The 25108-nt window shown below is 41.2% G+C and overlaps 2 protein-coding genes across 5 annotated transcripts in view; both read left to right on the top strand.

The window, feature by feature from the left end:
• SORCS1 (sortilin related VPS10 domain containing receptor 1) overlaps positions 1 to 25108 on the top strand; it is a 595404-nt gene that overhangs the window by 551959 nt on the left and 18337 nt on the right. For all 4 annotated transcript variants that reach the window (XM_050804902.1, XM_050804901.1, XM_050804903.1 and 1 more), the window contains exons 23-24: positions 3328 to 3459; positions 13518 to 13617. In XM_050804902.1, the coding sequence (XP_050660859.1) occupies positions 3328 to 3459; positions 13518 to 13617 (232 nt within the window). The remainder of the gene's footprint in view (positions 1 to 3327; positions 3460 to 13517; positions 13618 to 25108) is intronic.
• Positions 5765 to 25108, top strand: part of LOC126963050 (non-histone chromosomal protein HMG-17) — a 961131-nt gene continuing 941787 nt past the window's right edge. Inside the window, exon 1 of the mRNA XM_050804928.1 lies at positions 5765 to 5769. The gene's annotated coding sequence lies outside the window, so the exon portion shown is untranslated. The remainder of the gene's footprint in view (positions 5770 to 25108) is intronic.

The raw sequence follows: 25108 nt of genomic DNA, 5'->3' as shown, positions 1-25108 counted from the left end.
TAGGTTTGCTGAACATTCGTTCCTGCTCCCAACACATGGTGCCACAGGACACAAAAAGATGATGAAATAAAGGCATTCAGATAACCCCTGCTCAGAAAACAGATCTTACATCCAGCCTCTTGCAAGGAGCTGGTCTTCCCCATCTTCATTACCTTTGTTAATATTTAGTTAGCACTTAAAGTATTCTGGGTACTCTTTTCAGTGCTTTGCATTATTTTAACACATTTAATCCCCCAGATAAGCTTATGATGTTGAACCTGTGATTATTCCCATTCTGTAGGTGAAGAAATGAAACTTAGAGATATTAGGTCACTCATCCAAGGTCATGCACTTAAAGATCAGCTTCTGGAGTCAAACCATCAAGGCCTGAATCTCGATTTTGTGGTTTCCTAACCAATCCACTCTAGGGCTATCCTTTCCCTTGTTCCAAGGAGAAACAGGGATAGATGGAATACTAGGGTAAAGAAGGGGTATCTTCATGTGCCTCTGGACAATGCCACCCACCTCTGTCTCTGTGGCTCTCAGCATCTGTGACGTGATCGGTGCTTACACATTATCACCACCAGAAGGCACAACTACCGGACTACAACCCTAAAAGGAATAGGCCTTTCTGCCCTGAGCCATCTGTCTCTAGGGTAACAACTGGTTTTTGTCCTCTGCTGTCCAAGAAGGATGACTTATGCTCTTTAATCAACCCACTGCCCATCTCTTCTCATCTGCAGCATTCTAGGGACATGTGTCCCCATAGGTCCTCCCCCAGGTGACTTATCAGCCAAGCATTAGCTCAGCAATGTTTAGCCTTCCAGGCTGATTTCTCTTCACACTTATTACCTAGAGATCAGACGCCCTGTACCTCCACCTTTCTACCAGCTGTCCGTTAGGCTAGAAATTACTGCTCATCAATATTTCTAGCCTGCTGTGCAGCATAATCAGGAATATGCAGAATAAACAGATTGACTCAATATCCCTCAGGGCAGGGTTATATCAGCAGTGGTGCTGGTATTAATACCTTCCAGTTTCCAAGGCTCCCTACTTACCTGATCCCAAGAGGCAGCTGATGCAGAGCTTGGTTCCTAGCAATTTACACTGACTTTGAGATCAGTAATTGCACTTGACCACTTTCTTAAGTCCCAAGGGACCACATTGCCAGGTGTACACTAATAAACCCTATAAGAGGTACAACTGAGAGTCAGCTAATTTGCAGTTTTCTTCCTATTCATTATGAAACAAAATTTGGTATTAAATTGTTTGCCTTTTCTTCATCAAAATGACTTTTGCTACTGACATTTCACAATGAAATCTTTAATTGAATGTCATTATAAATATTTTTGTGTACAATGAAGATTGTTCAGGCACAATCTCTGAGTTTACAGTCTAGTAAGGCCATAAAACAGTATGGGGTTTGCTATAATAGGAGCCATTGTCAGTGTCTGGAGAAGGGAGGTACAGAGCACTGGGTCCCAACACAGGCTTCACAGTCAGACCAGGCTTCAAAAGCATCAACAGTCACTTCCTAGATGGCCTTGAGCCACTGTCTAATCTTCCTACAGCCACCATCTTTCCTGGAGTGGAAATTAAGATGCACCACCCATATCTCTGTTCAGGGAGACACTTACTGTCTTTTCTGGAAGAGCTATGGGCAGTCTTCACCAGCCTGGTTCCAAGTCATGTCACTTCTTGGGATGATTCATGTCTGATGACAGGCTGGTGCAGTTATATAAAGTCCTGGACATCTCAGCCCAATTTAAGACAACTCTGAAGGGCCATTCTGTCTCCCCTTGGGATCTCTTGAGGTCGTCATGGGCCTACGTGGCAGCTCAATGTTTCCCTTGTCCATGTTTGTTTCCTTCTGTTTGCTCCCATAGGTGTTGTTCCCAAGAGCACTTCTTAATAAGCATCCTGCATTCTAAACTCAGGGTCAGCTTCCTGAGGACCCCAGCATGTGATATGTCCTCACTGCAAAGTGAGGTATAATCATATTTGCTTCCAAGGGTTGTTGGAGGTTGCATAAAATAATATTATAAGTTACTTATAATAATAACGTTGTTGGAGGTCGCATAAAATAATATAAGTTACTTAGCACAATATACCCAGGAAGTACCTGGCATTGTGCTAAGTAACTTACAACATTAGGTGAGGACCTAATACCTGGAATTTCTTGCTACTTCAAAGAAATGCAACACAGTGGAGTTCAAAAACTAAGAATCACCTAATTGGGAAATAATGAAATAAATAAGCTTTAAGATGACTCATGAAGGATAAGTAGCAAAGGCAGAGAAAAGACATTCTGGTGGAGATAACATGCACAGAAACATTTGCAGGAAAAGGCTGAAATATTGAGAAATTGTACATCATCCCATTTGGCAAGAGCATAAGAGTTGTGGCTAATTAGTTTGGAAAGGAAGCGTGGGACCATATTGCAGAAGGCCTTGAATATGTCCTTAATCCTGTTAGCAATGGGAATTCTTGCAAGCATTTTGGACAAGGGAACATGATCTGAATTGGACTGCTGGAGAGAGAAGCTAGGATTATAGCTATTGATTCTAGAAGCATCTAGAGAGAGAATTCAGGGGAAACCCTGGGGTATAAGCTCAAGAGAGAGAACAGTGAGCTAGGATAAACAAGAAGTCCTTGAGTGGTATCTGTAATTTTAACAGAAGAATCAGTGTGGCCAAGTGGAAGACTCAGGGTGCTTCAGGGAACAGGGTTGGTCATCAGGTCTGATGCTGCAGAAAAGTCAACAGGGCCCTCCTGAGGGTTGTGATATGAGGGTGTCCTCTTAGGTTAGGTGGTTAGGATGTGATTGGGTCTACTCGAAGAGTAACTTCAGTGGGATGATGAAGGAGGAAGCTAGGTTAGAAAGGACTAAGGCATGAGGAGCAGATGATAAAGTGAAGGTCTTTTCACTGGCGTGGTCCCCACCTTGGAGGTGCTCTCTAGGAAGAAGAGCTAACATTTGAATCCCCAGGCTCTACCATAAATGCTTCATGTGTAACTCATTTAATCCTCAAAATCACCCATGCACAAGGCAAGTACTGCAACTGTCCTATCTTCTATTTAAAGGAATGTAGGCATAGAGAACATGAGCAATGAGCTTAAGGTCTCATGATGTTGAAGCTGGGATTAAATCATAGACAGCCTGACTCTGGAGCCTGGACCTATAGCCCAGTGCTGCCTCTCACATCCTCTGCCTGATACACCCAGACCTCTGCTTTCAGGCCCCTTATTGTGTCTTCTGCCTACCCCTGATCCCTCCACCAAATACTTGGTCCCTTCTCAGCTTTCTTGTCTGCAGCACTAATGTGAGCCCCTGTGTCTGTCCCTTAGGCCACAGGGGTTCCAGGTCAACACATCCTGGTGGCGGTGCTTCCCGGCTTACCCACCACTGCTGAACTCTTTGTCCTACCCTATCAGGATCCAGCGGGAGAAAACAAAAGGTCAGCTGACGACCTGGAGCAGGTGAGTCCCTTGAAAAAGGAGGCGTTTTCAGCTTCTCTCTGCAGTCAAAGCCATACCCACTGCCAGTCTGAGGGGTCTCTGGAGAACTGGGCTTAAGAGTGAGGGCACCAACTGTTTGTGGAGTCTTCAACTTTGTGAGCCTCCATTTCTGACCCATAAACTGGTGATCCTAACTACAGCTTCACCAAAAGCACATGCAAGAGCATTCATGGTAGGTGTATTAGTCTGTTTTCACACTGCTAATAAAGACATACCCAAGACTGGGTAATTTATAAAGGAGGTTTAATTGACTTACAGTTCAGCATAGCTAGGGAGGCCTCAGGAAACTTACAATCATGGCAGAAGGGGAAACAAACCTGTCCTTCTTCACATGGTGGCAGCAAGGAGAAGTGTAGCGTGAAGCAGGGAAAGCCCCATATAAAACCATCAGATCTCGTGAGAACTCACTATCACAAGAACAACATGGAGGTAACTGCCCCCATGATTCAGTTACCTCCCACTGGGTCCTTCCCATGACAAGTGGGGATTATGGGAACTGCAGTTCAAGATGAGATGTGGGTGAGAGCACAGCCAAACCATATCAGCAGGGAATGGCTAAATTATTTACTGTGTGGAATACTCTGTGGAGTTTACAATGAAGTAGATTAATCTATGTATACTGACACAAAAAATTGTCCATGATATCAAGTGGAAAAAAAGGCAAGTCGCTAAACAATATCTTACTTGTCACAAGAGTGCCATGAGAATCAAATGACATGATATGTATATCTTTTTTAACAGCTACAACTTTTATACAAATAACGAATCCTTTTATGATCTAATTTGTGTTTGTAATGAATAACATTGGCTCCAGAGCAGCTCTACTGCCCTGTGGGGTTCACCTCCTCCTCATCTCCACTACCTTCTGGAGCATTTGAGAGAGAGAGAGTGTGTGTGTGTGTGTGTGTGTGTGTGTGTGTGTGTGTGTGAGAGAGAGATTATCTTTTTCTCTTTTCCCCTTTAGTCTTCTTTTTTCTTCCCTTTCTCCTTTTAACTTTAAAAGACTCTCCCATCTCTGTAGTGGGGATTATTATGTTGTTGTTATTCTTCTTTGTCCATTCAGTTAAAATGATCAGTCTTGGTCTAGTTGCCCTTTTAGAAACCAAATGATTTCGATTTCTCAGTTCTTCCAGGTAAATAGATTAAAAATAAGATTCTTCTCAGCTCCTCAGTAAATATTGGCTGTTTCCCTTCCAGTACTTGGAGATTTTCTGTTTACTAAACCCATACTCTAGCCCCATGATCTCTAGTCTTCCAGGATGACTTGAGAACCTTCTGTAATAGTCTTGTTAAAAACAACCCCAAATTATGGCATGGCCTACCTCCTAGCACACACCCTCTTTTCAGCTGCCACTTTCTAACTTGGCAGAAGGTTCACCTGCATAATTTTCTGTGTGTGCAAGTAATGAAGAGCAGAGCTCTCACAGAAAGCCCTGTTGAACCCCATTTCCTAGTGAAGTGGAGTTGAAGGGTGGACAGCTGGTAACCCCTCAGATTTGCATCTAACCTCACTCCCCACCTCAGCTTCCCATCATACTCTACAAATTATTATCTGCACTGCATTTTGGTGGGAGAAAGAATAGATTAGTTCTTATCACAACATTGTCAAGAACCTAGAGGGAAAGCAGATCCCTATCCAAAGCCTTTAGATAGGAATATTTGCAGTTGTACCTCCTCTAAATCTTACTGGTTTTTCATGAAATCCAGATTTTAATCTTTTCAAGTATGGAAGAGGGTACAGATTTAGAGTCACCTTTTTTCCTAGTTACCACATTGTCTGTGCACTTTTATTTCTCACACTTTCCATATTTTCTTCTAAAAGTGTTTTATTTTCTACTTCATTCTTTGAGGGGAAATTTGGAAAGAAGAGGGGTCCATTCTGTGAAACTTCTTATATTTATGTACGGATGTGTCTTGCTTTGACTATCTGCTTTCTCTAGACTTCTTGTTTCCCTTCATTCTCCATCTCTTCTGTGTGTTTCCTGCAAAAGCATTCTCAGAGAGCTGAGTGTGGCCCTCAAGGCAGCCTGTATCAGTCATCGGTGAACCATGTCATCAGAGATCTGAAACCAACTAGCTTGCTTGAAGGCTGTGTGACCTAGAATTGGCACACATGTAGAGGAGTCTATTTTGTTAGAACACAGGTTTACATAAATATCAACCAGTTTCTAGTTTCGCCTCTGATATTTATTATGTCCATTTTACAGATGAGGAAGGTGAGGACAAGAGAAGTTGAATAATTGAGCCAAAGTCACACTTATCTCATGGGGTGTCTGAGAGGATTAAAGAAATGATATAGCAAAGTACTTGGCCTTATAAATGTTCACTGGCGGTATAGAGATAATGGTTACATTCATGCTCATTATATGATAAGAAGAGATGTGGAAAATGAAAAAAAAAGTTTAGGTGTATTAAATAGACTGGTATAGTCAAGGGCATGTATTGGAAGAGGATGGTGGGAATAAGAGAAAACAGATTAATGAATGCAATTACTCAAAATGGAGAAAAACAAGGACAATAAGGAAAGAATGTATCTGAATGGTATGAGCTCATGCGAATTATGCAGATTTATAGCATGAAAAGAAAGTAAAGTACCAAGCTAGAGACTGTAAATTTGTTTAAGGAAATTGCCAGTGTATCAGCCTATTCCAGGACTCAAAGCAAAGTAGACACAGTGACTTTACAAATGCCAAACATAGCACATTAGAAATTAGTGTCTTAGTTGTGGAGGACATTATTACCCTGATGGAAAAATGCACATGAAATGAACTTATTACCACCAAGGCACATGTCTAGACCCTGTGAGACAGGGGCGTCTCCTGGAGACCCGTAGTTTTCAATCCAGGAGGGGTCCTTTCATTGTCTGCTCTGACTTAGTCACTTAATTTTATGGGTAAAAAAAGGGAATTTTTGAATTCATTTAATTGAGAAGTCCAGAGATACAGTTGAGACAGATGAATTCAGAACCACTCAAAAGTGTCACCAAATTACTTCCCTCTCTTCCTCTGTCTCCATCTGTTTTCCTGGCTACCATATGGGAAGTTGACCTGAGAATGAAACCAACACATAGGAAAGCAAGAATGGCCACAGGCATCCCCAACTTCTATTTACCAGTTTATCAACCCCAAAGACAGTACCTCTCATCTGATTGCAACAGTGAGAGCTCCAGGTTCACAATTTGCACTGGTCTGACCTGTTTAAAGTGGGCATCTCTTAGCTAGTCCCTGCAGTCATGGGGATAATGTGCTGTCAGTGACAACTCAGATGTTTTATACCCTCCCTGAACCAAATGGACCAGGACTAGACAAGGACATGGATTCCCCAAAGAACAATGTGGGGAAGGGAGAGGGAATGCTGGGAAGCAAATGCAACTGACTTCCAGTGTCATAAATTATACAGAAATTTAAGACAAATGCAAAGCAAACCCAAACAACAGAAATGAACCCCCTGCTTTGAAGGCTGTACTCTAAATCTCAGCTGAAACTTGAGACGGGCTGTCCTTATGCCCTCATTTCACGCCTTGGCCCCTTTCTTGTAAAGGTGCAGTGCAGATCCCCCTGCAGTGAAAGAACTGGGATCCTAGGCAGATGTGTCCTAAAGAATAGGAGGGCAGGGCCCCAGCAAAGGACTAGCAGTCCTCCTTCCTTAGCTTCTTCTGAGAGCCTTCCTGGGGAGCAGCAATGCAGACTTGGATCGAGCTATCTTGTCTGTGAAATAAATTGAAAATTCTTCACAGTGAGAAGTACTTGACCCTGTTATCAGGGTGAGATGGGCTGGGTTAATCAAGTGACCTCTGTCTGGAAGGGTTCCACCAGCTTTTATTTAGGATCTCTGGAGTGAGTGAGAAAAGGCTTTCATGCTCTGAGCTGGGGGTCTCATCAAGGGTAGCGCATGCTGCTGTCCTGAGGCCAGCTGCTCAGATGTGGAGCAAGCCCTGCCCCTCAAGCACCCCATTTCCTTGCTCCCCTCAGCGTCCTCAGGGGTGAACAAATTTGTTTCTGTCTCTCCTGTAGGGAGGAAAGACCACCATGCTCTATCGCAATTGTTTGTGATGCTGTGCTGGGGAGATAAGGAGCCTAGGTGTATTGTCTTTCAGGATCCTTAAAGGACATTAGAACATCTAAAAAGAACAAAAAAGATGTGGAAAAAATGTCCACCACAAATACATATATATATATTTCTTCCTTGGCTGTTTTTATTACTCTACACGGTTGGCAGGTGCAGAACCTGAAACCTAAGGAAGAAAGGAAAGGCAGATTTGAACAGGAAGCGGGGTGACAGCTTTTAAGAAATTAGAAATGTATTATGAAATGGAACTAATAATCTCTATTTTCTGCATATCCACACATTTTGCTTATCAGTCTAGATCTTTTTAGCATGGGGAGTCGAATTATAAAAGTACTCTGGAATTTACAAGGAAGGCCACTGAAGTAGGAGAGCTATAATCAAAAGTGGAGCAGGTAAGAGGTGGACGAGAGCCAATGTGTCAGGAAGAGGTAGAGAGAAGCTTAAAGTGGGCGATGGGAAATCCAAAGGAAACACATATTTATGACTGATTTGTTTCTTCATGCACCATTATCCAGGAGACCTCTTAGGCACTTTAATCAGGCTAAATTTGTGTGTGTGTGTTTGTGTGTTATGAAGGAATGAAACTGAGCTACTGTTAATTAGAATTTAGTATTTAGCTCCATTGCTTCCCTGTCATTCAATGCAAAAAGTGTATGAATTGGGAAAGATCTTCCTCTGTTTAACACAAAAGGAGTATTCCTCAACTGCTACTTGAAGAGACTTTAATAGCGTGATGGAATCAAGATTGACCAACTGAGCCAGCTCCCAGGTCATCCCAGGCAATACCCTCTCCAAACATGGCACCAGAATGCTATTATGTTCAGTAAGATTTGCATTCCTCCTACCACCTTCAGAATAAATATTAGTATTTTGGTCCAGTGTCGCTCTGCCATTAATAAATTTGTCTAAGCACATTTGCATCTGTATTTTTACCTTGTACCACTTATTTGGGTTACATGTCCTATGAATTTATAAACTACTCTGCTGTCCTTAAAACTTTTATTTTTTCATGTTTCAAGAATTGCCACTTTGCTTCTGATCATCTGGCAGTGTTTCTCCCTCCTGGTTTCATTGTAAATTGTTTAGGCATTGAATATATATGTTCTTTGTTTTTGTTTTTTTTGTTTTTTTTTGAGACGGAGTCTCGCTGTGTCGCCCAGGCTGGAGTGCAGTGGTGCGATCTCCGCTCACTGCAAGCTCCGCCTGCCGGGTTTACGCCATTCTCCTGCCTCAGCCTCCCAAGTAGCTGGGACTACAGGCGCCCGCCCCTTGCCCGGCTAGTTTTTGTATTTTTTAGTAGAGATAGGGTTTCACCGTGTTAACCAGGATGGTCTTGATCTCCTGACCTCATGATCCGCCTGCCTCGGCCTCCCAAAGTGCTGGGATTACAGGCATGAGCCACTGCGCCTGGCCGAATATGTTCTTTGTGTGTTAGTCATCACTGTGTGGCTAAATATTTCCAGCCCACTGCTTTCGGGGTACATGATGGGGCTGTACCCATGAGTCTCTTCTGCTGGGGCAGAGCCTCAGGACTGTGGGAGCAGAAGTGATATGTGCCACTTCCAAGCCAAATTGTTCAAATGCACATTGTAGAATTTTGCTAGCTCCTTTTCCCTCTTGTGCTGTATGTAGTGAATGGAAATATTTGCGATGGCCGCTCCACCAGCCAGTGTCCCTGTGTGACTACAGTGAGCCCAACACCACTGCGTAGCTGCCATGAATACAATGTGTGAGCAAAAAATTGTCCTTTCTTGATTGAAGGCCCTGACCACAGCCATATCTAGTTGATTCTGAGTGTTGCATTCAATCTTCATCTTTTGTGAAGAAGACAATGAGGAACATTGGTGTTTTCCCTGTGGCAGGTCCCTCCCAAGACATCCTTTTGATGGTAGCTTTCGTAAAATTCAAATTGAGCCTCCACCGTCGTTTTGAGTGGTACTCTAAATGAAATGTAGGTTGCACTTGAATAATAGGCATATTTCACCAAATAGGCAGATACCAAGAATAATGTGTTGTTTCTATGGTGGTGATTGTTTAGCTGATGTGGAATAGAAAATGGACTGTGCTGGAAAGCAGCAGAAGAGGGATGACTGTGTACAGGATAAATGAAATTTGTTAAGACAACATGCTTTTCACCAGACAGAAAAAGAAAAAGAAATAAATTCAATTTGCTTTAGCAGGTTCAGTCTTCCTCCTAGAAATCACACGGTGTTTCACTTGAGTCTCTCTCGGGCAAGTGTTTTTCTTCTCGTTTAGGCTATTGCCATACTTTTCAGTAGAATGCAGTGTATTCTACTCCTTTCCATAGCCGAAGACTCTCCCAAACGTTACGCAGTTATGCAACTGGTGAACAGAAAGTGGCCCCTCTGAGGATGGTGTTAGGAAATTCCCACTCCTGTAGCCCGTATCAGTCACTGGATATTGGAACTGATGTTTTAACAACTTCGGGTACTTCACAGATGAATGAGAGAAGGCAGCATAATTAATAAAAGTGCTGTATTTTCTCATCTTGTAAACCTGTCTTGCCAGACGTCTCTCCAAGAGAAGTCTGTCAGCTTGTTCAAGGAAAATATTTTTAATGGAGATACTTTAGGATTAGGAGTCAAACAAAGCTAAAGTCTAGTCTCAACTCTTCAAATATTAACTGAATAAACTTTGGTATTTCCTTTAAGCTCCATGTTCCTTTCCATTGAAGATGCCAGCACTGACACCTAAGATGTACTCTGCTAGAAAAGATAGTAAGAAATAAGCAACTTTACCAAAATAGTGTTCACAGCATATATAATACACTTTAGAATATACGTAACAACTTGTAATCATTTGAAAAAACACAGGATAAACACTTGTACAAGTGGTGTGGAAAACATAATATTGTCAAAATCTGTCAACAGTTTCATACTCATTTATTTCAGTAGAAAAGCACATGGTTCTAATTGAGATTATTCTTGTATGCAATGTAAATTTCATTTAGTTTTGTTTCTTATGCAAATTTTTTCTCACAAAGCATGTGTTCATTGTTGAATGTCCTTTGATGCAAGTTAAATATATGAAACGTACTTTCTGTTACCAGATAATTTTTAAATTTAAATTTCCTTCTTAAAATTTTGTAAGTGATACAGATAGAGCCAATGAAACAATGTTATAAACCAAAAGAAAACCAAGTAGTTAATTATTTTCACAAGGATCTTTCCTGGAGATTATAAATAAAACTATGGTATTTTGATAAACTCCATTTTCTGGTTTAGCTATTTGTATCTCTCACTTGAAGAGAAAACATTCTCAGTGATAAGAAACAAATATTGCGGCCAGGTGTGGTGGCTCACACCTGTAATCCCAGCACTTTGGGAGGTCAAGGCGGGCAGATCAGGATCACATGAGGTCAGGAGTTAGAGACCAGCCTGGCCAACATGGTGAAACACCACGTCTACTAAAAATACAAAAAAAAAAAAAAAAAAAAAAAAAAAATGTAGCTGGGCATAGTGGAAGGCGCCCATAATCCCAGCTACTCAGGAGGCTGAGGCAGGAGAATCACTTGAACCCAGGAGGCAGAGGTTGCAGTGAGCCAAGATTGCGCCATTGCACTCCAGCCTGGGCGACAACAGCCAGACTCCGACTTCATCTCAAAAAAAAAAAGAAAAGAAAAAAAAACAAATATGGCTGCAGCTAGTTGAAAGTGGAAAGTGGAGAGTCTCTCCCACTTCCCTTTAGTCCATATGATAGATTTGGCAAAACAGTCTAATTCCTTAATTACTTTTGACAGGTCTTTCATATTTGAATAAAAAATATTTTTCTGCAATTCTGTATCTGTGTGTGTGCATGTATGTGTGTGTATTTCATAGCTAAAACCTTTGTGATAGACCTCTAAAAATTCCACTGTCTGATTCTGACAAAGACTCTGCCAATTAAAAGATAAGAACAGAGAGGAAAACCATTCTATGCAATCTGTGTTAGAAATCCACTTTTCCACTTCTCCTTCTGCTTCTCCTTCCCTCTCTCCTTCCCCCTCCCACTCCCCCTCCCTCCTCCTCCTCATCCTCCTCCCCTCCTCTTTTTTTTTTTTTTTTTTTTTTTGAGTCAGAGTTTTACTCCGTCTCCCAGGCTGGAGTGCAGTGGCATGATCTTGGCTCACTGCAATGTCTGCCTCCTGGGTTCAAGTGATTTTCCGGCTTCAGCCTCCCGAGTAACTGGGAGTACAGGTGTGCACCACCATGCCTGGCTAATTTTTTGTAGTTTTAGTAGAGACGGGGTTTCACCATGTTGCCCATGCTGGTCTCGAACTCCTGAACACAAGTGATCCACTCACCTCAGCCTCCCAAAGTGAGCCACCGTGCCCGGCCAGAAATCCACTTCTGTACACCTGGATCGTTCTGGATGATTCCCAGCACCCAAGAAAGGAAGTAGCCTAATATACAGAATAAAGTTGTTTTTGTTTTCAGCATACTTTTTTCACAATCTTGTTTTTCTGCATTGTTTGCTAAATTATGACATTTGAAAGGCTGGGTTTGCACTGGATCCCAGATGCTCAACAACTGGGCAGTGATGGTCATCCTCTGTTCCTGTTGTTCAGGAGAGAAGCTTATCTGTGGGGCAGTTCAGTTCTATCACCAATCGGGGCTTCTGCAGGTGACTCTCTGCTTCCAAACTAAGCCATAAGGCCCTGCTTAACAAATAAAGGGATTAAAGGTGTTATTTTGGCAACTCACTGGAGTAAATAAAACTCAACAAATAGAAAAGGGAAAAAATTAAGAATTTAATTAGCAGAATGATGGTCAGAAAGCATCTAATTAGACTTAAATAACATGTTAAGTAAAATAGTAAATTGATTATTAGAATATTAAAAATAAGGCTAGCAGACCAGATAAAAATAGTAGGAGTGGGCCGGGCGCGGTGGCTCACACCTGTAATCCTAGCACTTTGGGAGGCTGAGGCGGGCTAATCACAAGGTCAAGAGATCAAGACCATCCTGGCCAACATGGTGAAATCCCGTCTCTACTAAAAATACAAAAATTAGCTGGGTGTGTTGGCTTACGCCTGTAGTCCCAGCTACTCAGGAGGCTGAGGCGGGAGAATCACTTGAACCCGGGAGGCAGAGGTTGCAGTGAGCCAAGATTGTGCCACTGCACTCTAGCCTGGTGACAGAGTGAGACTCTGTCTCAAATAATAATAATAATAAAATAATAGGGATGTTGTTATCCCCGTAACTTTTCAGAAATTCCTCAAAATTATAAAGGAAACAGCAAATGGAGCTAGGTTTTCTACTCTAAACAGACGAACAGGTTTACCTCATCCATAAAACCTTACCTTACACTATTTCTACCCAAATGAAGTTATTTGTCCCATGCTTGGGGTTAAATATTTCATAGTCCAGACTTCCATGGGTCTGCCCAGTACCCGTGTATCAGCCTGAGGTACAGTTTAGATAATATTTATAAGCATGAAATAAAGGTTAGCCAATTTGTTACTTACATTATAGCTGTACTTTGTTTCAATTGTACATTTTAGCAGAACTATATTTACCATACAATAAATATTCATAAAGTGTTTTGTGAAAATCACATGGTTTGGGAAATAGAATGGAAGTAAAATGAATATATATGAATCTTATCAGAATGTGTAAATTGTATATACTTCTTTTAAGTCCTTATGCATAACAAATGTTCTCTCAAAAGACTAGGGGTAAATTTTCTAAGATCATTCAGAATAATTTTTAAAGAGTATAATTATTTTCATTCACTAACAGTTTCTCCTATTTTGTAGCAATTAGCACGTAAAGACAGGTCATGCTTAAAAATAATTGTATCTGCATATTCTGGAATTAATATAAACCTTATTTATATAACTCATGGGTATAATATTGTGATGCCTTAGTGAAAATAGTAAATATTTCTAAGCTTATTGGTTTATAATCTGTGTAACACTTTTGGTGGCACTAACTATGCTTCTTTTTTCAGATATCAGAATTGCTGATCCACAAGCTCAACCAGAACTCAGTACACTTCGAGCTGAAGCCAGGAGTCCGAGTCTTCGTCCACGCTGCTCACTTAACAGCAGGTCAGTGTCCATGTCCCTGGGTTCTGGCTGGTGGCTCTGGCAAAGGGAATCCCAGTCTGTGCTTCCTTCCTCATAAAAAGGCTAGATGATAACAGTGCTAGTCAGAAATCAGATCAGTCATCAGATCTTGAACGTTGTCTTGCTTGGTGTTTCTGCCTCAATGGAGAACCAGTTGAAAAACAGAAAAAGGTGACACTTTTGGCTGGGCTCAGTGGCTCACGCCTGTGATCCCAGCACTTTGGGAGACTGAGGTGGGTGAATCACTTGAGGTCAGGTGTTTGAGATCAGTCTGACCAACATGGTAAAACCCCATCTGTACTAAAAATACAAAATATAGCCAGGCGTGGTGGCACATGCCTGTAGTCCCAGCTCCTTGAGAGGCTGAGGCAGGAGAATCGCTTGAACCTGGGAGGCAGAGGCTGCAGTGAGCCGAGATCACGCCACTGCACTCCAACTTGGGTGACCCAGTGAGAAGGTCGTATTTTATACTTAGTCTCTGGCAACAACTGTCAGAGAACCGCTTAGATACATCTCACATGAAAGCATGCTTCATTTATCTCATCAGAAATCTTGAAAATAACATTAACAAATACATTTGTGGGGGTCTTTCTGCAAAGTCTTATTTTCAACATATTCATATTACAAATCATTTGCTTTCTTTAAGTTTCAGGGATAATGTAACGCAGTAGAGATAGCAGGAACTTGGGAGTGGTACAGGGCCATACCCAGGAACTGAACCTGGAATTGGTCAGGATCTTACAATTTTCTTAATGTCATTGAGCTTCCATCTCTTCACCTGAAAAGGTGGTGGTGAGGACGGCGGATCCTCCTTCTAAGCTGATGGAGAGTTTTCAATGACAACACAAGTAACTTAGAATAGATGATAACACAAGTAGCTTAGAATAGTTTTCAATGATAACACAAGCACTTAGGAACAGATATTGTTGTGATATATTCATAATAAATTAACAATGTTAATTGAGTACTTTTTTTTGCAGAGTACCATGCTGGTGCTCCATGGAGTACAAACACCTGTGAAAAGTGGTCTTTGTCTTCATAGAACTTATAACCTGGTTGTGGTGTGGGGAAGTTCGGTGTAGCAATGGCAGTGGTACTGTGGGATGGGAAGAACAGGCAGCGGAGAGTAGTCAATGAGCAAACTGCATACATGCTTATATAGAGAGAGACTATGTAACATATTTAAGCACTTGGATTCTTTTTTTCCAGTCAGAACATTGGTTTCAATCTTGGCTTTGTTACTGACTATGTAATCCTGGGAAAGACATTTAACTTCTGTGTGTCTCAGAGATGGTAATAGCATCTCTGCCAGTGGGATTGTGTGAAGACTAAGTTAATTCAGGTAATGCACTTAGCATAGTGTCTGAAAGATAGCTTTAAAATTCATTTTTATTGTTATTAGCAACTAAAGCTGTATAAGAAATTTAAAGCAGAGATGAGTTATATCCTGTCAAAATGATACAGTATTGTTTCATAGAGTAGTGGTTTTGAGGAAGAACCTTAAAGGATGGATAGGATTAAATGCAGGAGGTCATTCTAAGCACCAAGGAAGTAAAGCCTAAAGGGCTCTGGGCATGCTGAATAAATAAATGAGGATAAAAAGTAGCTATTACCAGCACCATACTCTGGTTTCCTGGAGATTTCACGAGGCACTGCTAGGTCTAGCGGAAGGCCAAGCAGGCTGACCACTGACCTCTCACCCTCTTGGATTTTATATTTTTTCTTTATTGGATTTCATGGAAGATTTTATTGTTCTTGTTGTTTTTTCAATCCCACTATTTAAAGTCACTGTTACTCAGCATGGGATATGGAGGTGTGGAGGGTGAAAACGTGCCAGGGTGCACCGTTTTTACTTACTTTAGCGAGTAAGCCATCAAAGGTCTGGGAAGCCACCGAGACCTTTGAACAGAAGTATGATTCAGAGCATCCCTTGAAAAAGATGACTGTAAGGAGCAGGAGGATTGAGTAGGGCTCAATTCCTATTCTGCATCTTGTCATCCTAACACATCCATTGAACAGACACTTACTGAGTGCCTGCCTACACTGGGCCAAGCAATGTTGTCAACACTGGGGATAGAGTCTCTGCCCTCATAAACTACTATTGTTGGTCAAAGCCGCTTTCTGAATCATATGCTGGTGAAAATTATCTGAAGAAAAGACCAACTTAGGGCATTTGGTGGTCTTGACTGGCCCTTTCCTACCCAGAATGTTGAGCTTTGGTGTTTGGTGAGTGGGGTTAGCACATGGCAGAGGCACACGTGACTAGTTGTATGGGAGAATGATTCCAGAAACAAGAGTTATAGTCATCCTGATAGCCGAGCCACTGACAAATGTTGTCAACTGAATAGAAAGTAACCATTGAACATCGGTTTAAAAAGATTCACTGATTTATTTAATCTAATCAGACCATCGAGCCTGTTTAGGTAGCTGACTGAACTTCATCAGCCACTACTTGTTCCCTTTGAGTTTAGAAATTAAAACAACTAAGCCATACTGAGGTCTGGGTTTGAAGGGATGTGGCCAACTTTTCTATCCTTCGTGATGCAAAATTTGCTTTTACAGCATAAGCAGCCTTTGAATGAACACTATCTTTAGGCTTGATGTATCAGAAAACAGTGCCTCCCTCTGTTGAACAGGAGAGCATTGGAGGTCAAGCTAGGCCTGGAACTAACCCTACTTCTCCCATTCTTCAATTCTGGAGGCCACTCACATTTCACTCTTTTTCTTCCTTCCATACTTCTCTTCCATCTGTGTCTGGTTTTTATTTAACGATTATTGCATTATGCTCTAATGATGGTTCAGATCGTTTTGGAAGATAGTGAATGTTCCCGCCACAAAGAAATGATAAATGATTGAGATGATGGATGTGTTAATTACCCCGATCTGATCACTATGCTTATGTATCTCAGCATCACTATGTACCCCATGAATATGTATAATTGTTATGTGCGAATTTAAAACAATTTAAAAGATTGATATGTTACCATATTTAACTTTAGGGAGAAGTGGGTTGTAAAAAAAAAAAAAAGGAAATCTTATTTTAAATGTTACTTAAGAACACTTTCTTCAGTGACAAATGGTTTAGAGCTGGGATCAAGCTGAAATATTGAGATCAAAAAGTGGGTAATTAGCTGAGACTGGTTTGGCCAGTAGGCTTGGCCAGAAAAACTGAATACAGCAAAGGCATCCAAAGGTCCTTGGATTTATAGCTCCCTGTGGGAAAGGAAGTCAATTCCTGATAACCATGAGACGTTAATCCCACTGGTAAAAACTCCAGATTGCAAAAGATAATGCAAAGTTGGAAGAACTGAAAAATGTTTTCAATTCATGTTTGTAGTTTATTATATAACTAGGAGTTTCGGAAGCAGGACTGAGATTCCTGAGAAGAAGGACTGGCAAAAGGGAGGTATAATTTGGGGACCCAGATATGCACACTGAGATATGAAGAACCCCTTGCAATATAGGTGTGTGTAACACAAAGTCACCAAAGGAAAAAAAAAAAGTCCATTTCCAAGTAAAAGCCCAATCTTAGCCTGGACCAATTTCGAGAGAGTGAGAAAATTATTTGACTTCCAACCATCGTAGAAATCTTTCCTGTTAGTTTTGATAGTAGGGTCTTTCGGCTATGTAATTCCAAACCTGATCAACTGGCATTATTGAGTTTGCTGTCCTGGCTAGTTCAGCAACTGGAGTAGATATAGATTTATATGTGGAAAATTAGCTCCAGTTTGGTAAGTAAACAAAGATAATTTCCTGGGTTAATGGAAAAACTGGAAACTTTGTCTTGGAAACTGTTGGTATACTAAGTTTGGCTATGCTGGTCATAACGCATTAGAGCTGTCAGGGTCCACAGGAACACAGTCACTCAGGGCTCGATTTTCATATGCAAAAGACAAACCTGTCAACTGCAACAACAATTGTGATAAGGAAGTAAAATATGTGAGGGATCTGGGATCTGTTTCCTGTTGGTGATTGCTCCTAAGTTACCTCTAGCTACCTGATTAAAAGAAAAAAAGCAAAAAAACTATTTGAATAGGGTAGTAGACCCTACATATACAAAAAAACAGTGCAGGGGATTCCCCTTTCACTCATGGAAAGCTTGGCACTTTGGTAAGGTATCAGTGGGCTGAGACACTTACCACAGTTTTGTTTCTTTTTTTTTTTTTTTGAGATGGGGTCTCACCCAGTCCCTCAGGCTGGAGTGCAGTGGTGTGATCTCGGCTCACTGCAACGTCTGTCCCCTGGGCTCAAGCCATCCTCCCTCCTCAGCCTCCCAAGTAGCTGGGACCATAGATTCACGCCACGATGCCTGGCTAAGATTTTTTGTGTTTTTGGTAAAGACAGGGTTTCACCATGTTGCCCAGGCTGGTCTCGAACTCCTGAGCTCAAGTGATCTGTCTGCCTCAGCCTCCCAAAGTGCTGGGATTACAGGCATGAGCCACCACAATTGCTTTTATTAGGTTGAAATTAACACATGAATATTTGGGTGGCTAGGAAGAGAAGGAGAAGGAAGCCTGAAAAAAAAAAGAGAGAGAGAAACAGTGGGGAGGAGTATTAGATGCAGAACTTCCGCCTCAGCTCTATTTCTCTTTCTCTCATCCCCCCTGTAGGCCGGGGAAAATAAAAATTCAAAGGAAAAAAAAAAGGAAGAACCATTGTTAGCAACATTTCATGTCTCATAAGCAGGATTGCTAATACCTTCGCAGGGACCATTACAACATGCTGCTGCATCCCATTAATTGCTCAGCAGATGTTCAGCAGCCTTCTTTTAAAAATGTTTGAGCCAGAGTATGTTGTTGGTGAGAGAAGCAAATGCATAATTTGGTTTGTCTCCAAGGAAAAAGAACTGTCTCTTTTCAAGAATTTGCTAGCCTAATTTTGGTTTTCAAATTCAGTTCCCTATTTGCTTTTATGGGAACACAAGGAAAGCATTTGCAGATACCTGAATGTCATTAGAGACTGGAGTGTGTTTGCTCCCCACCCACCAACATGTTCCATTTGGGAATTCATTAACTGTGGCATCTAAGCTGAGCTAAATTTTGAATGTAGTCCTCGTTTTGTTCCTAGCCATTCCTATGCTTCTTGGTTTTCAGGCAGTTTTTCTTAAGGGTCTAACCACTCCCGACAGGTATGTTTCTGAAATTCTCTTTGCAGAAAGGAGAGACTTAACCCTGTATGAGAATAAGGGAAAACGAAAAGCATGTTATCCAGAAGGTTGAGGGAGGGTTATGGCCTGAGTGGCTCCCTTTGACTTTTAGTACCTGATGGCAGCTGGCATCCATGTTTAGCAAACAAAGGCTATGATGTTGCAAAAACAATACAAAGAGGTGGAAAAGGGAATAGAAGGCAATCAAGCTAGTGTTAGACTGGAAGCACTGCTGTCTTGACCAAAGGGTACCTCTATTCATGATGTTCCGGATTGGAATATTTCTCCCCACTTCTTCACCTATTTCCCCTTGTCTACCTGTACTTTAAAAAGGCTCAGCTCAATGCCAACATTTGCATGACATCTTTCCAGAGACATTTGCCTAGACAACATCTTCCCCTTGTCTGAAATCACATGGATTTTTAGATCTCTATCTGTCTGATGATGATAATGATCATTACCATCACCTTTTGAATCACTCCTATTTAATTTCTTGTGATCATATCTTTATATCATCTTCTTCATATATCTTTATATCATCTTCATCCTTATACCTAGCAAATAACTTACACATATCAAGTGCTTAACAAATATTGTTTTTATAAATAATTATATGCATAATTTATAGCTTGCAGAGATATATTTAAAATCCCATTCCTGCAGTTAACCTTCAGATCCAGTTTATTCAGTTTATTCATTTGTGAACCTGTCTCCAAGACATGCTACTTCTTTTCAAATAACCGGTGAGTGGAGATTTGCATTCATTTATACAATAAGCATCTAGGGAATCTAGGGAATCTCTGTTTTTTTGTTTTTGTTTTTGTTTTTTTTTTTTTTGAGACAGAGTCGCACTCTGTCGCCCAGGCTGGAGTGCAGTGGTGCGATCTCAGCTCACTGCAAACTCTACCTTCTGGGTTCACGCCATTCTCCTGCCTCAGCCTCCCGAGTAGCTGGGACTAGAGGAGTCTGCCACCGCGCCCAACTAATGTTATGTATTTTCAGTAGAGACTGGGTTTCACCATGGTCTCCATCTCCTGACCTTGTGATCCACCCACCTCAGCCTCCCAAAGTGCTAGGATTACAGGCTAGCCACCGCGCCTGGCCCCGGCAGGTGTTCTTTAAATACACATTGTAATTGTTTATATACACATTGTGGGGAGTGGGCAGCTGAAAGAAAATTGGGCCCATCCTTCCTGGGGTTCTATGTCCCAGAATGAGAGATCTGAGAGAGAATGGGAGAAGGACTGGCAGGAGACTGTTACCAGGAGAGACTGAATCACTGGTCCTTATCTTACTGCTGTGGCTGCTGGAAGACAAGGTTTCAGTATCAGAGCAGCTTCACTTCATGTCATAGCTCGTGGTCACACACCTTGGACTACACCCTCTTCACCTTAACAAACCAGCTAAACCTTCCTCACATCTTTTGTGATGCCTCCCTTGTCCTCTCCGTCTCTCATGTACGCAATTGCCCTGGCCTTATGTATCATATGTCTTAAAAACAATAATGGGCTGGGTGCACTGGCTCAGGCCTGTAATACCAGCACTTTGGGAGCATGAGGTGAGTGGATCACCTGAGGTCAGGAGTTCGAGACTAGCCTGACCAACATGGTGAAATCCCATCTATGTCAAAATTACAAAACTTCGCCAGGCATGGTGGCGTGCAGCTGTAGTCCCAGCTACTCGGGAGGCTGAGGCACAAGAATCACTTCAACCTAGGAGGCAGAGGTCGCAGTGAGCTGAGATCGTGCCACTGCACTCCAGCCTGGGCAACAGATTGAGACTCCATCTCAAAACAGAAACAAAAACATAAAACAGCTATGATGACATTTTAGAGAGAGGTTTTCTAGCAAGAATCTGGAAGGCTCTGAATCCATCGCAAACCATTTGATCCATAGAGTTACTTGTGGAAAAACAAACCTGAGCTGTTAACAAAATATCCCTAAAATGCCAATAGTTTTCTCATTGCCTCTAGTCACTTGAAATTTACTCAAGGGCAGGATCCATTTCAGATTTATCATCTTATTCTTCACATGACTCTATGCCTTACATTGCAATTATTCCTTTAAACCTATAGTTTATCAGGGGATATGAGATGAGTGAGGGCCCTCACTCACACCGAGCTAGCTAGACCTGAGGCACAAATACTAGTTGCATGAGACTTTACTAAATTCTACATGAGGAGAATGAAAAGATATTCTATGCAGAAGATTCAATAAAGTCGAGTCTTTAAGGTTGAATAGGAATTCACCAAAAAGAGAGCAAATAAGCATTGCAGGTTGAGAGGCCAGGTGGCACAAAAGCACAAAAAGGTGGGATTATATGGTTTCTGTATAAAATTATGTGTTGTCTGATATGGATTGGGGCTTCTAGATATGTACCCTCAAATATTCATAATTAGTATATTTACTGAGGGTAAAATTATGAGCAGAGGGAGAGGGATACAATTCAGGAAAAATAATATGCTGGTATATTATAAACTTTGTTTTCCATCATCCATTGTGTGCTAATGAAGAAATTTTATGCTGGGTGTGGTGGCTCACGCCTGTAATCCCAGCACTTTGGGAGGCTGAGGCGGGTGGATCACGAGGTCAGGAATTCGGGACCATCCTGGCGATCACGGTGAAAACCCGTATCTACTAAAAATACAAAAAAAAATTAGCCAGGCGTGGTGGACGGTGCCTGTAGTCCTAGCTACTCAGGAGGCTGAGGCAGGAGAATGGCATGAACCCAGGAGGCGGAGCTTGCAGTGAGCGGAGATTGCGCCAGTGCACTCTAGCCTGGGCGACAGGGCGAGACTCCATCTCAAACAGAAAAAGAAAAAAAAAAGAAGTTTTATCAATGCAAATTTGAGATTATAAGGTATAATGAATTTGGAAAATGAAAAAAAAAAAGGCTGCTAGAAGGATTTTGGTTTTTTTTTTTCCTTTAATAATAGGTTCGGGTAAAACTCCATTATCATTTCTCTTTTTAACAAAGTGTTTACACACAGAAATTTACAACTCAAGTTGCAAGATATGGTAATTTTATTTAGTTGAGATAGAGACCTGGGAGGAGGAGCTTTTTTTTTTTTTTTTTTTTTTTTTTTTGGTTGTCAAAGAAGATAAATCTGGTGGTTCATGTTAGGTTGGATGTCCTCAAACATATAAGTGAAAAACCCCAGCAGGAAGCTGGAAATGGGGAGTGGAAACTCAGGTGAGAAGACCAGGACCAGAATATACATTCAACTATGAGCTTTAGTTTACCATGTCATAGCAGATAATCAGGTGAGGGGAATCTACTGACAGGTGATACGTTAAAGCCTTAATTGCTGGTTGAAATATTTCAAGCTCTATCAAACCCTGTATCTTTGTTCTCATGAGAACCCTGGGTCATGAGTCAATTTAGTCCTTTTATTTGGTGGGGAGAAGGAGGGAGTGGGGAATGACCTGAAAACCTGTTGACTCTTCTAAGGCAGAATAGGTAAGGTTTTCCATGAGAACAGAAAGTAAAAAGAGGGTAAGCAAGGGGCAACACTGACCTTTTATTTGGGAAGGCAAAAGCCTAACTAGATGGATACTTCCTGAATAGCAAATAACAACCCTTTAGGGATCATTTGCACTTCGTAAGAGTTACGTACTGGGCAAATGAACTGCAATTTGGGTGGTGGGACTTCTGCTCCAAGTACAAAGTCAGGGAGCTGACTAGTTCCCTCAAAGCATTTGAGATACATGAAACCTCACCCCATAGTTAGAAAACTCTTTCCAACTCAGGATGAGAGATATCTGCTATACATAGCAGTTGTTCTCAAACGTGACTTTACATTGCAATTAACTTAGGATGTTTTATAAAAATAGAGATTTTCCAAGCCTCACCACACAGAGTGAAGAATCCCAAGGAGCCAGGAATCTTCATTTTTAGCAAGCTCCCCCTAATGATGCTTATGATGGTGGCCTCATCACCAGTCTCAGCAACCACTGTTCACCAGCCTTTCACAGACAGAAATCCATCTGCATAACAAGGAAAGGTGAACGACTATCTCCAGTAATAAATATGATTTACAACTCAAGGCATCCACTAAAACAGAAGCATGAATTAAACAAGAACAGCCTGTGATATTAAGTACAGAAGGAAATTAGTAATAAACATTAAAATCTAATTTCTTGGAATATTTGGAGCTTACCTAATTGGCAGAATGGGCAAATGACAGTGAGTAAGGGGGAGAAAATGAAACATACCCCTGAATCTGGGGCATATTAAATCCATAATCTAGATGAATGACAAAGGCCAGCCAAGAGCTGTGGCCATGAAGCATTTGAAACATGATTAAAGTGTGAACTGGAATCTTAATGGCAGATGTAATTGAACAGCCATGAGTTTTATGAGAGTTAAACAAATAATATTATCTAGATGCTGTGCATGGGCCAGTGTGAGCATAAAATGATACAGCTACATTTCACTATATTTCTGTACATATTTCAGAATTCAGAGGTTGCCGTATCCTGGGCTTTCCAGTTTGGTCACTGTTCATCTGGAGTTCTGGATACATGTGATAAAAATGGTAAAGGGTTAATATTTATCAAAGGAAGAGCCTCAAACCTCAAGTTAAATAAAAAACATGACAAAAATGATACACAGGAACATTGCTTCCATCCCCTCCTGTCTGTCTATCAGTTGCCTTATTTAAGCTGCTCAGTTTAGGGAAATCTGTCCTTTGTCAAGGGTATGTGTGGGTTTTTTAATAAAACTGTTATCTTGTGTTATCTTGGCCTCTATGGCTGCTGCTGACTGGTTTAATTTCTTTTGCAGGTGTAATAAAAAGATGTTATCACAGAGATATTAGAGAATTAATATTTCCAGGCTTCGGTTGCTACCACTGGATGTGTTATGAGTAAATTTGGGAGGGAATAAGAAACTTCAAATTTCAACCTAGGTCGTGATACATTATGAATTCTGCACTACAGTTTCACATTGAGAAAAAGACTTTCCACTTGAAGGGAGAATTACCATTCGTCAAGAAGCTTTAGAAACCTACAGTATAATCTAAGCCACAACATTATGGATGCAGATGCCAAATAGGAGTTGTGGAACTCTGAACTGTAAAGAGAAGTAAATTGTTGCAATAACATTTTCCATTTAGGGATGAAATTAGTACTGGTGAAATTCTTCCACAGCCAAGAAGTTTATCTGTCTCTTTAATTTCTGGTCACCGTATTATCTACATAGTAATCATTTACAAGTCTTCTTTAAGTAAAGCCGTGGTACCAATAGTTTTCTTCCTTTTATTTTTCCCCCAAAATAAATATATTTTTTTATCTTCAAGTAATTGGGTAGTTTCACAGATACATAGACCCAGTGACTTTTCATAGTTATTTAATCATTATGGTGTTAGGATTTATCATGTAGGTATATATCTAAATATATCCCTCCCCACAATATGATTAAATGTGATATTTTCATCTACCTATCAGGGTGCAGCAATGAGGTTACTCGTTGGCTTTTTTTAGACACAGGATCTAGTTCTGTGATCCAGTCTGGAGAGCAATGGCACATCATAGCTCACTACAGCCTTAAACTCCTGGGCTCAAGAGATCTGCCTGCCTCAGCCTCTAGAGTAGCTAGGACTACAGGCACGCACCACCACACCCAATTAATATTTTTATTTTCTGTAGAGACAGGGTGTTGCTATGTTGACCAGGTTGATCTCAAACTCTTGGCCTCAGGAGATTCACCCACTTCAGCCTCCCAAAGCATTGAGATTGCAGGCATGAGCCACCATGCCTGGTTTAGCTTCTAATAAATTATTTCTTCACTATTTTTTTTTCTTCTGAGATTACGGGAGACCATAAAAGGGGCTGAAATTACCATAGAGTAACTAGACTGAGTTAGCCAGGCTAGAGGATATGTATGGAAACTCTTGGTCAGAGAATGGTCAGCAAGGAACAGTCAGATGAACAGAAACGGGCACAAACATGCATCAGAAATGGTTTCCCAGGGGAAGGCAAGGCAGATAGTCAAGAGAAGTCAGTTAAAAAAAAAAAAAAGTGAAAGAAAGGGGAAGCATAACACATGTAAAATACAGAGAAGATGCCAGAACATAGGACAAGCTACCCTTTAGACACCAAATGTCTTATACCTAGAGTGATCAGGACTGTCCTGGGTTATCTCTGCTGTATCAGCGTAAGCTTTAATAGCACCCCCTTTCATTCTTAAAGTGTCTTGTCTTCGAAAATAATACGTATGGTCTTCTTACTTTTACTCTGCCACCCTGAGAGTGGGGATAGAAGTCTATACCAAAAATTGGCTAATGTGGAGCCCAAAGGTAATAATTGGCAATTGAATGTTTAGCCA

The sequence above is a fragment of the Macaca thibetana genome, chromosome 9 (assembly GCF_024542745.1).
Source record: "Macaca thibetana thibetana isolate TM-01 chromosome 9, ASM2454274v1, whole genome shotgun sequence".
Classification (NCBI taxonomy): Eukaryota; Metazoa; Chordata; class Mammalia; order Primates; family Cercopithecidae; genus Macaca; species Macaca thibetana.
The sequence above is the reverse complement of the archived record's forward strand: the minus strand, read 5'-3'. Positions and strand labels throughout refer to the sequence as shown.